The following is a 16117-nucleotide window of genomic DNA, read 5'->3' as shown; positions in this document are numbered from 1 at the left end:
TTCCTCTATGGCAAGGATGTCTTTCCTCAGATTAGGGGACCAAAACTGCACACAATACTCCAGGTGTGGTCTCACCAAGGCCTTGTACAACTGCAGTAGTACCACACTGCTCCTGTACTCGAAGCCTCTTCTATGAATGCCAGCATACCATTCGCCTTTTTCACCGCCTGCTGTACCTGCATGCCCACTTTCAATGACTGGTGTATAATGACACCCAGGTCTCGTTGCACCTCCCCTTTTCCTAATTGGCCACCATTCAGATAATCTGTTTTCCTGTTTTTGCCACCAAAGTGGATAACCTCACATTTATCCATATTAAATTGCATCTGCCATGAATTTGCCCACTCACCTAACCTACCCAAGTCACTCTGCATCCTCTTAGCATCCTCCTCACAGCTAACACTGCCGCCCAGCTTCGTGTCATCCGCAAACTTTATGCTGCATTTAATTCCCTCATCTAAGTCATTAATATATATTGTAAACAACTGGGGTCCCAGCACTGAGCCTTGCGGTACCCCACTAGTCACTGCCTGCCATTCTGAAAAGGTCTCATTTATTCCCACTCTTTGCTTCCTGTCTGCCAACCAATTCTCTATCCACATCAATACCTTACCCCCAATACCGTGTGCTTTAAGTTTGCACACTAATCTCCTGTGTGGGACCTTGTCAAAAGCCTTTTGAAAATCCAAATATACCACATCCACTGGTTCTCCCCTATCCACTCTACTAGTTACATCCTCAAAAAATTCTATGAGATGCGTCAGACATGATTTTCCTTTCACAAATCCATGCTGACTTTGTCCGATGATTTCACTGCTTTCCAAATGTGCTGTTATCACATCTTTGATAACTGACTCTAGCATCTTCCCCACCACTGATGTTAGGCTAACTGGTCTATAATTCAGCGGTTTCTCTCTCCCTCCTTTTTTAAAAAGTGGGGTTACATTAGCCACCCTCCAATCCTCAGGAACTAGTCCAGAATCTAGAGTTTTGAAATATTATCACTAATGCATCCACTCTGGGATGCAGACCATCTGGCCCTGGGGATTTATCTGCCTTTAATCCGCTCAATTCACCTAACACCACTTCCCTCAGTTCTTCCATCTCACTGGACCCTCTGTCCCCTACTATTTCCGGAAGATTATTTATGTCCTTAGTGAAGACAGATGAAGACATCTGCGCACTCTTTGGACTAAAAGGTTGTTTGAAAAAGAGATCTAGGCATTATTGTGCATGGACCTCAAATGATTCATGGTCATTGCTGTGGCAATGAGTATTTAAGAGAGGTTCAGTGGAAACCAAAGCCTTTTTTACTTTTGACATTCAGTGTTGACCTTGCGGTAGACAATCAATTTTGGTTTCCCTTAAAGCTGGGTGATAGTAAATAATTGGAAAGGTGCTGAGGCAGCTACACAGTATTAAAGTTATCAGGGTAGACACAATAGAGTGGTCTGTATGTCCTGAGAAGCATAGATCTAGTGACTTTTGATTCCATCAGATGATACACAACTTTTCAGTTTATTTTCTGTATCATTGCATTTTAAAGATCCATTCCCTACAATTTCCCTTTTCCAGCAGGTTATCGTTCTAGGGAATCCGAGATTTACCCAATCTGAAAATTTTGTACCACAGTTTTGCCAGACACTTAACATTTTTCTGTCCTTGTGATTTTATATTTCTAACTTTTATATTATTTACAGTTAGTTATAGTAATTGAAAACTACACTAAAACAGGCCATTTGGCCCATGCCGAACCATTTAAATTGCCTAGTCCCATTGACCTGCACCTGGATCATAGCTTTGCATCCATGCACCTATCCAAATTTCTCGGTAAAGTTATAGAGTAGTTAGGAACATGTCAATCCGAGCCACATTAAAAGACTGGCTGAAACTTTTCAAAGTAGTCATTATTTACTTGATCCATATTTATAGATTCTAGTAACTTCCAATGAATATTAAGTGGTTTATCCATGATACATACACTTAACTCATTCTCTCTCTCTCACACTCTCACTCCAGGCCTTACAGAATCTGGTAGGTTTCAATGAGCAAATTATAATTGAGCAAAAATTGTAGAATTTCGCTGTCAACGATATCAAATACTCTTGAGGTACTTGATTTGGAAGGTTTGGATAGTGTGAATGTAGAAAAGATGTTCTATTAGTAGGAGTGTCCCAGAATAGAGATTAAGCCAGAGGATGACGAATCTGTGGAATTTGTTGCTACAGAGTGATGTGGAGATCAAATAATTAGGTGCATGTAGTGCAGAGATTGATAATTTCTTGATTGGTAAATGGGTTGAGTGTTACAGGACGAAGACAGGAGAATGAGATTGGGGGTAAAAACGGCAAAAATTAAATTGCAAAGCAAATTCAATAGGAAGAATAGCCTAATCTTGCTCTTATATGTTATGGTCTAACACCAAGTCACAGACCCAATTGCAATCTTAAACTCAATCACAGACACCAACATGATGCCTAAACTACAGGCCCAACCCAGTCACCCATTGCCTATTCCTGTCTAGCTGTCTAACTCTGCTACTGCAGACTTTCACACTGCTAACTCACCATCCTCAATCTCCAGACACTAGTCGCCAACTGAGGTCTCCAGTTTCACATGTAGGGACAATCACAAGTGACAGGTTCAAGTTTTTAAATCAAGGTTCAACCCCTGGCCACTGTTCTAGGCTTATTGTCAACTCCAGATTCTCACCCCAGTCCTAAACTAAGGCCTCAACTGCACGTCTAGCCTGGCTGTTACATCACACTCAATCAAAATCCCAACTCGAGGCCCAATTATACCCAGCCATAGGTCCTAATTTCAGACTACAATCCCTTATTTCATACCTGAGCTATGGCTTTTCTCTTTGGAGCAGAGGAGGATGAGAGGTAAGCTGATGTGTGTAAGATGCTAAGAGGTATAGAGTGGTTAATCGGTGCCTTCTTCTCAGGGCAGAAATGGCTAATGAGAGGCCACAATTTTAAGGTGATTGGAGGCAAGTATAGGAGGGATGCGAGTGGCATTTTTTTTTCCACACACAGGATGGTGGGTGTGTAGAACACTACCAGGATGTAAGCAAAATGGAGGCCTGTGTAGGATGGAAGGGTTAGATTGATTGGTCAAAAGATCAGCACAATATCATGGGCCAAAGGGCTGTGCTGTGCTCTACTGTTGGATGTTCTGTATTATTGAAGGGGTTGACTTATGAAACAAATATTTGTGAAAGCACAATGTTCTGGTTAATTCTATCCTGATTCAATAAATTAAGCAGTTTTGTTGTTTGTTTTCTTTAATTTTGAATTCCATGAGTGTTCTTGTTTAACTGAATTGGTAATGAACAGCCAACAAATTGATGAAATTGTAATCTTCAACTGAACTGGGCATTATCTGTAGTTATCAGCTTCTTAACTTGTGGTTGAACCAATTAAGTATCTTCTGTAAATGTTTGCAATATTCATTCAGTGATGGGAACCATTGCCCAGTTCTTGCTGGAAGAGTTGAGAGATGATTTTAAAATATAATCCAGGATCTACATCATTAAGTTTTATTTGACATTTGTGGTGTACCTATGATATTACAGAAACAATTATCATTTGAATTCAAAAATCAGTTTACTGATCAATTATAATCACTTGCATTTTGAATGTCAGAAGTAGTAGATGTAATAAGGCAGCTTTAAATCAATAAGACTTATTGATACAGATTTATTTCAAATTTGTAAATAATCTTCAAAGTTTGGTAATTCTGCAGAGGTTTAATACCTAAATACATTGCTCATAAGGCAGTCTCAATAGACACCACAATTCAAACATCATTGAATGAAATAAGTACATACTCCATTATACCCTTAAATATAACTACAAACTGTACTGAAAAGTACATATTTCATTGGTTGATGGTTAGTACTTTTAGATGTTAGGCTGCAAAGACCTTTATTTAGCTTCAGGGCTTCAGGTTATGTCTGTGTGGATGAATCTGAGACATTCTTTGGTTTGGCTGTTTTTTCTCCCTCTGAAAATCTGTACCATTTCAATGCCTTTGTACATGTTTGTAACAAATTCTAAATGTTCAACCTTTCTGCTCCTAAATATAAACATTGAATCAAACGAGTGTGGAAAGATCATAAACTCAGGTGGCAAAGGGAAGTTGCAAGTAAACAATCGGCTTTAAATATATATATATTTTCCTAAAGCTTGCAGCAGAAAGCTGGAAACTTAAACAGGTTTAAAGCACAGATTAAGGAAGTTCCCGACATACTGACAGAGAAGTTAGTTTACATAGTTTTGTATACTGAACTATTGACTTACTTTTGATTTGTTTTTAATTTATATCTGAGCTGTATGCCTTTCTTAAACAATGTACTTTCTGCAAATAAGATGAAACAAATTGTCAACAAAATTCTAAATTGAGTTTGGCTCAAGGCAAATTGATTAGAATTTCTAACCTTCATATTAGCATAATTAATGAACAATTACACCTATTTCTCCCATTGAATTGTTCTCAAATTTATTATTGGTCATTTCAAGACTCAAATTCTGTATTGCTTTCACAAGATCATCTCCTTTGTCACCTCCTGCAGCACACTCCAATACACCTTCATCTGCATCGTGGCAATGTCTACCATCTGGCTGAATTATGGTAATACCATAGCCATTATTGGAGTGAACATAATTATTATGGAGTTTCAGTTTTGGTGGTGGCAGAACCTGAAAGAAAAGTTTTCATACAATTAAATAATCAGGTGATGTCTCAGGACTCCCCTCAACCACATCCATAATCTTTATGGAAACTTTCCCTCTTGCCAAACAAATGAATATTGATTAGAGTAAACCATCTCAAGATATTTCACATATTCATCATTGAAGAATGAGAAATGGGTCACAGAATTTGGTTATTTTGTACCTGCAGAAATGTCCACTGACCCTAAAACCAATGCCACTAACACCACATTAACAAAAAGAGAGCTTAAAGCTTTGAGCCCCACCCTCACCCCATTTTAGCAATATTTAAAGGATCAATTAAAAGTTAATTACTGACTTAACAACTGCTCTATAGAAATCAGATTCTTATAAATTTATAAACTTTGAAAATATTAAAAGTGAATTACTTGACAGGAATTGGTCTGTCACGTTCGGTAAGTTTTAAGTTTTCTGTAGTACTCAGCTGTCAGGAGATTTTGGGTGTTTCAGAGCCCTTCTTGGGAGTGCGGTACAACAAGGAGAATGAAAGAGCATTCTCTGGGTAACCTCCTGGAAGAGGAAGGTAGTTTGGGTGCTCAGCAAGAAGCCACAGCCATCAAAGGTCTTTCAATAAACTTGATTCTGATCTAGCTGCTTCCCATTCAGTAAATGAGATTCTCAAACATGCCCTGTGCAATGGTTATAATTATTGCTAGACAAGCTTTATCCATACCTATTATTCTCAAGATTACTCCTAGTGTCAAATGCAAGTTATTAGTATGGAGATAAGTCCTATTGATATGACTTGAGATATAATGTAATGAGGCAGGGGAGGAGATTTGGATTCCTTATGTCAGAACTGCTTCTGGGAGATGGGGTCAATTCAAACTGGTCCTAAGCTACCCTGGGACCAATGTACTGCGAGCACTGTTAGAACAGTAGTGTTTGCTAGTGTTGTCCAAGATATTTGAATGGCAGGGGGTATGGAATTTGAACAGGGAGATAGTAGATGGGAAGACAAGAAAAAAACAACCAAAAATGTAAGGTAAAAGTAGAAGAGCAGGAGGCAAATAGAGCCACAAAATAAATGTTATTATTATTAAAAGGGCAAGTGGGAAGGCATTGTCTCTAAATATGAATTAACTAAATTTAAATAGCTTTGATTATTGTTGCTCTTTTGGAGATGTCGCTGCAGGGAGTGAAGAATGGAAGATCCAGATTTGTTATTATTTAGGAAGGAAAGGCAGAAAGGGATAGAAGATGGGGTGACATTTCAGTAAAGTGGGAAATCAGTATGATAGTGGACAAAGATGTTGCCTGTCAACATCAAGATGTGGAATCATTCTGGGTGGGGGTTGTCTACAAGTCTCATCATGTTGATGTAGGGGCTGAAATAAGTAATTAGAAATGCAACTAGCAAGTGTTCAATATCACTTTGGGTGACTTTAATCTGTGAACATATTTGTCAAACCAAATTGTCAATGATACTGTGGAAGAGAAATTTCTGAACTATTTACATGGTGTTTATTGAGGTCAATATATTAAGGACACAAATAATAAGAAAACTTAAATGAACTCTAGTTGGATGAATGTGCAATGAGGAACAAATAATTAACAATCTAGTTCCATGGTACCTTGGGGAAAAAATAATCACAATATATTAAGACAGTGTGTGAAATCATTGAATTAGAATTGAGGATCCTGAATCTGAACAAAGGAAATGACAAAGCCATGATGCACAAGATAGGAACTTTATTAAATGGATCAATGTGGAATAGCCATATGCAATATTTTAGATGTTTTATCTGAAGTACATTTCAGAATGCATAGAACTAAGTCACAAAAGAGGGCATATTTATGGGTTAAGAAGGGAATTAAGGATATTATTAGAATCAAAGGGGTGATATATGAATTGCCAGGAAAAACAGTAAACTTGAGGATTAGGGGCATAGAATATAGAATAGTACAGCACAGTACAGGCCCTTTGGCCCACAATGTTGTGCTGACCCTTAAACCCTGCCTCCCATATAAGCCCCCAACTTAAATTGCTCCATATACCTGTCCAGTAGTCTCTTAAACTTCACTAGTGTATCTGCCTCCACCACCGACTCAGGCAGTGCATTCCACGCACCAACCACTCTCTGAGTAAAAAGCATTCCTCTAATATCCCCCTTGAACTTCCCACCCCTTACCTTAAAGCCATATCCTCTTGCATTGAGCAGTGGTGCCCTGGGGAAGAGGTGCTGGCTATCCACTCTATCTATTCCTCTTATTATCTTGTACACCTCTATCATGTCTCCTCTCATCCTCCTCCTCTCCAAAGAGTAAAGCCCTAGCTCCCTTAATCTCTGATCATAATGCATACTTTCTAAACCAGGCAGCATCCTGGTAAATCTCCTCTGTACCCTTTCCAATGCTTCCACATCCTTCCTATAGTGAGGTGACCAGAACTGGACACAGTACTCCAAGTGTGGCCTAACCAGAGTTTTATAGAGCTGCATCATTACATCGCGACTCTTAAACTCTATCCCTCGACTTATGAAAGCTAACACTCCATAAGCTTTCTTAACTACCCTATCCATCTGTGAGGGAACTTTCAGGGATCTGTGGACACGTACCCCCAGATCCCTCTGCTCCTCCACACTACCAAGTATCCTGCCATTTACTTTGTACTCTGCCTTGGAGTTTGTCCTTCCAAAGTGTACCACCTCTCACTTCTCCGGATTGAACTCCACCTGCCACTTCTCAGCCCACTTCTGCATCCTATCAATGTCTCTCTGCAATCTTTGACAATCCTCTACACTATCTACAACACCACCAACCTTTGTATCGTCTACAAACTTGCCAACCCACCCTTCTACCCCCACATCGAGATCGTTAATAAAAAATCACGAAAAGTAGAGGTCCCAGAACAGATCCTTGTGGGACACCACTAGTCACAATCCTCCAATCTGAATGTACTCTCTCCACCACGACACTCTGCTTTCTGCAGGCAAGCCAATTCTGAATCCACCTGGCCAAACTTCCCTGGATCCCATGCCTTCTGACTTTCTGAATAAGCCTACCGTGTGGAACCTTGTCAAATGCCTTACTAAAATCCATATAGATCACATCTACTACACTCTATATGCCTGGTCACCTCCTCAAAGAACTCTATTAGGCTTGTTAGACACATTCTGCCCTTCACAAAGCTATGCTGACTGTCCCTGATTGGACCATGATTCCCTAAATGCCCATAGATCCTATCTCTAAGAATCTTTTCCAACAGCTTTCCCACCACAGACATAAGGCTCACTGGTCTATAATTACCCGGACTATCCCTACTACCTTTTTTGAACAAGGGAACAACATTCGCCTCCCTCCAATCCTCCAGTACCATTCCTGTGGACAACGAGGACATAAAGATCCTAGCCAGAGGCTCAGCAATCTCTTCTCGCTTCGTGGAGCAGCCTGGGGAATATTTCGTCAGGACCCGGGGACTTATCCATCCTAATGTATTTTAAAAACTCCAATACCTCCTCTCCCTTAATATCAACATGCTCCAGAACATCAACCTCACTCATATTGTCCTCACCATCATCAAGTTCCCTCTCATTGGTGAATACCGAAGAGAAGTATTCATTGAGGACCTCGCTCACTTCCACAGCCTCCAGGCATATCTTCCCACCTTTATCTCTAATCGGTCCTACCTTCACTCGTGTCATCCTTTTTTTCTAAACATAATTGAAGAATGCCTTGGGGTTTTCCTTTACCCTACTCGCCAAGGCCTTCTCATGCCCCCTTCTTGCTCTTCTCAGCCCCTTCTTAAACTCCTTTCTTGCTTCCCTATATTCCTCAATAGATCCATCTGATCCTTGCTTCCTAAACCTCATGTATGCTGCCTTCTTCCACCTGACTAGATTTTCCACCTCACTTGTCACCCATGGTCCCTTCACCCTACCATTCTTTATCTTCCTCACCGGGACAAATTTATCCCTAACATCCTGCAAGAGATCTCTAAACATCGACCACATGTCCCTAGTACATTTCCCTGCAAAAATGTCATCCCAATTCACACCCGCAAGTTCTAGCCTTATAGCCTCATAATTTGCCCTTCCCCAATTAAAAGTTTTCCTGTCCCCTCTGATTCTATCATTTTCCATGATAATGCTAAAGGCCAGGGAGCGGTGGTCACTGTCCCCCAGATGCTCACCCACTGAGAGATCTGTGACCTGACCTGGTTCATTACCTAGTACTAGATCTAGTATGGCATTCCCCCTAGTCGGCCTGTCCACATACTGTGACAGGAATCCATCCTGGACACACTTAACAAACTCTGCCCCATCTAAACCCTTGGAACTAATCAGGTGCCAATCAATATTAGGGAAGTTAAAGTCACCTATGATAACAACCCTGTTATTTTTGCACCTTTCCAAAATCTGCCTCCCAATCTGCTCCTCTGTATCTCTGCTGCTACCAGGGGGCCTATAGAATACCCCCAATAGAGTAACTGCTCCCTTCCTGTTCCTGACTTCCACTTATATTGACTCAAAAGAGGATCCTGCTACATTACCCACCCTTTCTGTAGCTGTAATAGTATCCGTGACCAGTAATGCCACCCCTCCTCCCCTTTTTCCGCCCTCTCTATCCCTTTTAAAGCACTGAAATCCAGGAATATTGAGAATCCATTCCTGGCCTGGTGGCAGCCAAGTCTCTGTAATAGCCACTACATCATAATTCCATGTATGTATCCAAGCTCTCAGTTCATCACCTTTGTTCCTGATGCTTCTTGCATTGAGGTACACACATTTCAGCCCTTCTACCTTACTGTCTTTACACCGTTTATTCTGCTTCTCTTTCCTCAAAGCCTCTCTGTATGTTAGATCTGGCTTTACTCCATGCACTTCTTCACTGCTCTCTCGCTCTGGGTCCCATCCCCCTTGCAAATTAGTTTAAACCCTCCCGAACCATGCTAGCAAACCTACCTGCAAGGATATTGCTTCCCCTCGAGTTCAGGTGCAACCCATCCAATCTGTACAGGTCCCACCTTCCCCAGAAGAGATCCCAATGATCTAAAGATCTAAAAGTCTAAAACCCTGCTCCCTGCACCAACTCCTCAGCCATGCATTCAACTGCCATGTCCTCCAATTCTTACCATCACTGTCACGTAGCACTGGCAGCAATCCTGAGAACGCCGCCCTTGAGGTCCTGTTCTTCAGCCTTCTGCCTAGTTCCCGAAACTCACACTTCAGGACCTCATCCCTCTTCCTGCCTATGTCGTTGGTCCCAACATGTATCACGGCTTCTGGTTGCTTTCCCCCTCGTACCAGGAGTCGTGCACCTGGTCAGGGACATCCCGGACCCTGGCACATGGGAGGCAACAAACCATGCGGGTGTCCTTCTCATATCCACAAAATCTCCTGTCTGCTCCTCTGACTATAGAGTCTCTAATGACGACAGCTCTCTTCTTCTCCGTCCCACCCTTCTGCACCACTGGGTCAGACTCAGTGCCAGAGGCCCTGCCACCGTGGCTCACACCTGGTCGGTCATCCCCGCCAACAGTATCCAGGACGGTAAACTTATTATTCAGGGGAATGGCTACAGGGGTGCTCTGCTCACCCAACGACCTGCTTCCGACAGCCTAGGTGTGACTACCTCCCTGTAGCTCTCATCTATGACTGCCTCATTCTCCCTCATGAGTCGAAGGTCATCCAGCTGCTGCTCCAGATTCCTTATACGGTCTTCCAGATCGCCCAGCCATATGCACTTCTGGCAGATGTGACTCTGCGGGAGAGGGGAACTCCCCCAAGAGAATTCTCACATGAGAGGCACATCACTGTCTCAGGAGACATTGTAAAGACTAACTGCGAGCAAGCTTGTCCTCCGCCTCTTCTTGTTGAAGCCTCTCGAGTCAAAGCCTCAAAGCTCCACTCCTTCATTGGCCGCTTTGTAATTCAGTTTGTAATTCAGCAAAAAATAAACAAATTAAAAGGAAGGCAAACGTATTATGAGAACAAACTTGCAGGTAACATAAAAACTCATCAAAATAACTTGTATAAATATGTGAAGAAAAAAGGTTAATAAAGATCAATTTAGATCCTTTATAGTGGGGTAACGTAATTGTAATGTGACGAAAACCAAGTTATCAGAAGATTGATGCTAATGAGAGAAAGATAAGGGAGACAATGGAGAAACATTCAAAATGCTAATAAGAGAGAAGAGAGAGATTAACGAGAAAGAAACACATTTCAGATATTGACAGACCGATTGACTTGAACCTGAACTGTTTGAAGTTTGATGGACAGGCGATACCCCAGGGGATAAAAAGAACAGGTTTGTTAAGGCACGACACACACCACGAGATAACAAGACCCTGGAAGAGCGGTGTGCCCCCACAAGTTGATGGGAGTTTGGAGGTCTGGTTGCGGGAACCGACCATAGACGCACAGGGTGAAATGGGTACGATTGGTGGGAAGCTGGTGTGTGTGTCCGCCCTTGCCTGGGTGCCGGGTTCACCGCGGAAGAATGGTCGTATCCGGAACGGAGGGGTCACAGTCAGTGACCACAGAAAACATAAAAAGAGTTCGCCCAAAAGCTAACTGCGAAGAACATCAAAGGTCTGTTTGAATCAAAATTTTCATTCTCTCTCTCTCTCTCTCCAACGGCACAACAGCGATTACTGCGAACTGTACTAAGCTGAACTGAACTCTGTGTCACTTACGACTGATCATTTTACCCCTAGACTGCGATAGCGCTTGGTTGATTCCTATTACCCTAGTTCTGTGTACATGGGTGTTTTATCATTGCTAACCTGTTGCATTTATATCCTTATGATTAGAGTACTGTGTTACTTATTTCTTTAATAAAACCAGACTCCAACTAAGTGGTCCATTTCTGCTGGTTTGGCAACCCAGTTACGGGGTACGTAACAGTAACCACAACTGATATACAACATATCAAGGGGAAATATAATCCCATGGCTGACTGCCTCTCAGAGCCAGCCATTGAGGCCATACACATAGGGGTTGACTATGTGTATGTTGATTTCAGCTTATACAGGAGAGTGAGGAGATGATCTGAGTTGCAGGGAAGTGTAGTCACCCCGAAGTTGCAGGAGGCAAGTAGCTGGGTGACTGTCAGGAGAAATGGAAATGTCAATAGGCAGTTAGTGCAGAGCACCCCTTTGGTCATTCTCAAAAAAAAGTATACAGTTTTGGATACTGTTGTAGGAGACGACCTTCCAGTGGAATGCCAGAGACCAGGTTGCTGGCACTGAGCATGAGTCCATGGTGCAGAAGGTAAAGAGGGAGAAGAGGGGAGTGGTAGTGATAGGGGGCTCAATTGTCAGGAAAAGAAAGGAGATTCTGTAGATGTGAATGGAACATCTTGATGGTATGTTGCCTCCCAGGTGCCAGTGTCACAGACATTTCTGATCATGTCCACAGCATTTTTGAGAGGGAGGGAGAGTAGCCAAGTCTTTTGGTAAATATTGGTACCAATGACATAGGAATAAAAAGCAATGAGGTCTTGAAGAGAGAATTTAGAGAGCTATGTAGGAAGCTGAGAAGCAGGACCTCCAGGATAGTAATTTCTGGATTACTACCTGTGCCACTCGCCACTAAGGTTAGAAACAGGATGATTTGGCAGTCGGAAATGTGGCTGAGAAGCTAGTGCAGGGGGCAGGGTTTCAGATTCTTAGATCATGGAGATCTCTTCTGGGAGAAGTATGACCTGTACAAAAGGAATGGGTTGTACCTGAACCCCAGAGAGACCAATATTCTTGCAGGTAGGTTTATTAGAGCTGTTGGGGAAGAAACATAGAAAACCTACAGCACAATACAGGCCCTTCGGCCCACAAAATTGTGCCGAACATGTCCCTACCTTAGAAATTACTAGGGTTACCCATAGCCCTCTATTTTTCTAAGCTCCATGTACCTATCCAAAAGTCTCTTATAAGACCCTATCATATCTACCTCCACCACCGTTGCCGGCAGTCCATTCCATGCACTTACCACTCTCTGCATAAAAAACTTACTCCTGACATCTCCTCTGTACCTACTCTCAAGCACCTTAAACCTGTGCCCTCTTGTGGCAAGCATTTCAGCTCTGGGAAAAAGCTCTGACTATCTACACAATCAATGCCTCTCATCATCTTATACACCTCTATCAGGTCACCTCTCATCCTCCGTCACTCCAAGGAGAAAAGGCCGAGTTCACTCAACCTGTTTTCATAAGGCATGCTCCCCAATCCAGACAACATCCTTGTAAATCTCCTCTGCACCCTTTCTATGGCTTCCACATCCTTCCTGTAGTGAGGTGACCAGAACTGAGCACAGTACTCCAAGTGGGGTCTGATCAGGGTCCTATATAGCTGCAACATTACCTCCCAGCTCCTAAATTCAATTCCACGATTGATAAAGGCCACTATGCCATATGCCTTCTTATCCACAGAGTCAACTTGCGCAGCTGCTTTGAGCGTCCTATGGACTCGGACCCCAAGATCCCTCTGATCTTCCAGACTGCCAAGAGTCTTACCATTAATACAATATTCTGCCATCATATTTGACCTACCAAACTGAACCACTTCACACTTATCTGGGTTGAACTCCATCTGGCACTTCTCAGCCCAGTTTTGCATCCAATCAATGTCCCGCTGCAACCTCTGACGGCCCTCTACACTATCAACAACACCCCCAACCTTTGTGTCATCAGCAAACTTACTAACCCATCCCTCCACTTCCTCATCCAGGTAATTTATAAAAATCATGAAGAGTAAAGATCCCAGAACTGATCCCTGAGGCACACCACTGGTGACTGACCTCCATGCAGAATATGACCCATCTACAACTACTCTTTGCCTTCTGTGGGCAAGCCAGTTCTGGATCCACAAAGCAATGTCCCCTTGGGTCCCATGCTGAAATCCATATACACTACATCTACTGCTCTTCCTTCATCAATGTGTTTAGTTACATTCTCAAAAAATTCAATCAGGCTTGTAAGGCACAACCTGCCCTTGAAAAAGCCATGCTGACTATTCCTAATCATATTATACCTCTCCAAATGTTCATAAATCTTCTCCATCAACTTACCAACCACTGAAGTAAGACTCACTGGTCTATAATTTCCTGGGCTATCTCTACTCCCTTTCTTGAATAAGGGAAAAACATCCGCAACCCTCCAAACCTCTGGAACCTCTCCCATCCCCATTGATGATGCAAAGATCATTGCCAGAGGCTCAGCAATCTCCTCCCTCGCCTCCCACAGTAGCCTGGGGTACATCTCATCCAGTCCTGGCCACTTACTTAACTTGATGCTTTCCAAAAGCTCCAGCACATCCTCTTTCTTAATATCTACATGCTCAAGCTTTTCAGTCTGCTGCAAGTCAGCACTACAATCACCAAGATCCTTTTCCATAGTGAATACTGAAGTAAAGTATTCATTAAGTACCTCTGCTATTTCCTCCGGTTCCATATACACTTTCCCACTGTCACACTTGATAGGCCCTATTCTTTCACATCTTATCCTCTTGCTCTTCACGTACTTGTAGAATGCCTTGGGGGTTTTCCTTAATCCTGCCTGCCAAGGCCTTGTCATGGCTCCTGCTGGCTCTCCTAATTTCCTTCTTAAACTCATTCCTGTTAGCCTTATAATCTAGATCTCTAACATTATCTAGCTCTTTGAACCTTTTGTAAGCTTTTCTTCTTGACTAGATTTACTACAGCCTTTGTACACCACGGTTCCTGTATCCTACCATAACTTCCCTGTCTCATTGGAACGTACCTATGCAGAACTCCATACAAATATCCCCTGAACATTTGCTACATTTCTTCCATACCTTTCCCTGAGAACATCTGTTCCCAATTTAAGCTTCCAAGATCCTGCTTCATAATTCCCCTTACTCCAAATAAATGCTTTTCTAACTTGTCTGTTCCTATCTCTCTCCAGTGCTATTGTAAAGGAGATAGAATTATGATCACCATCTCCAAAATGCTCTCCCGCTAAGAGATCTGACACCTGACCAGGTTCATTTCCCAACAGCAAATCAAGTACAGTCTCTCCTCTTGTAGGCTTATCCACATATTGTGTCAAGAAACCTTCCTGAACACACCTAACAAACTCCACCCCATCTAAACCCCTTGCTCTAGGGAGATGCCAATCGCTATTTGGGAAATTAAAATCTCCTACCATGACAACTCTTATTATTACACCTTTACAGGATCTGTTTCCCTATCCGCTCCTTAATATCCCTGTTACTATTGGGCAGCCTATAAAAAACACCCAATAGAGATATTGACCCCTTCCTGTTCCTAACCTCCACCCACAGAGACTCCGTAGACAATCCCTCCATGACAACCCCCTTTTCTGCAGCCATGACACTATCTCTGATCAACAGTGCCACACCCCCACCTCTTTTGCCTCCCTCCCTGTCCTCTCTGAAACATCTAAAACCTGGCACTTGAAGTAACCATTCCTGTCCCTGAGCCATCCAAGTCTCTGTAATGGGCACCACATCATAGCTCCAAGAAGGTTTAAGCTAATCTGGCAGAGGGGTGAGGACTGGAATGAAGGGCCTCACCACCATTGCACCCATCTACACGGAGAGCTGTTGTAGTAAAACAACGTTCATCAAGGACCCCCACCATCTAGGCCATGCTCTCTTCTTGCTGCTGCCATCAAGAAGGGAGATGAAGGAGCCTCATGTTCCACACCACCAGATTCAAGAACATTTATTACCCCTCAACCGTGAGTCAGAGGGGATAACATCATTCAACATCACTCACCCTAACACTGATCCCACAACCTATAGGCTCACCTTCAAGGACTCCAACTTGTGTTCTTGATATTTATAGCTTATTTATTATTATTTTGTTTTTGTATTTGCCCAGTTTGTTGTCTTTTGCACATTGATTGCTTGTCATTCTTTGTTGTGTGCAGTTTTTCATTGATTCTATTGAGTTCCTTTGTATTTATTGTGAATGCCTTCAAGAAAATGAATCTCAGTATAGTATGGTGAAATATACAATATGTACTTTGATAACAAATTTACTTTGAACCTCTTCCCCTGTAGGCACTATCCCTACAACCACACTAAGTGATGCACATGTCCCTACACCTCCTCTTTCACCACCATCCAGGGCCCTAAACAGTCCTCGCAGTTGAGACAGCCTTTCACATGTGCATCCATCAAATGTAATTTATTGCACCCGGTGCGGTATCCTCCACAACACATCGGCTAGACAAAATGCTGAGGGACATTGAGCACCTTTAATTCTTCCACCATACCAGCCAAGTTCTCTCACTGGCCAACCATTCCAATTCCGCTTCCCGCTTCTGTACATGGCCTCTTCCACTGCCTAGTCAAGGCTAGATAAGATTAAAAGAACAGCACTTTATATTCTACCTTGGTAGTCTCCAACCTGATGGCACGAACTTTGACATCTGCACTTTCCTGCCTCCTG

General features: G+C 42.5%; 1 protein-coding gene across 1 annotated transcript in view; it reads right to left on the bottom strand.

The window, feature by feature from the left end:
• Nucleotides 1-4337: 4337 nt before the first annotated feature.
• The window catches only part of LOC140206233 (testicular spindle-associated protein SHCBP1L-like), a 128828-nt gene continuing 117048 nt past the window's right edge, over nucleotides 4338-16117 (bottom strand). Inside the window, exon 10 of the mRNA XM_072274551.1 lies at nucleotides 4338-4706. Coding sequence (XP_072130652.1) covers nucleotides 4461-4706 — 246 coding nt within the window. The 3' untranslated portion in view covers nucleotides 4338-4460. The remainder of the gene's footprint in view (nucleotides 4707-16117) is intronic.

The sequence above is a fragment of the Mobula birostris genome, chromosome 12 (genome assembly GCF_030028105.1).
Source record: "Mobula birostris isolate sMobBir1 chromosome 12, sMobBir1.hap1, whole genome shotgun sequence".
Lineage (NCBI taxonomy): Eukaryota > Metazoa > Chordata > Chondrichthyes > Myliobatiformes > Myliobatidae > Mobula > Mobula birostris.
The sequence above is the reverse complement of the archived record's forward strand: the minus strand, read 5'-3'. Positions and strand labels throughout refer to the sequence as shown.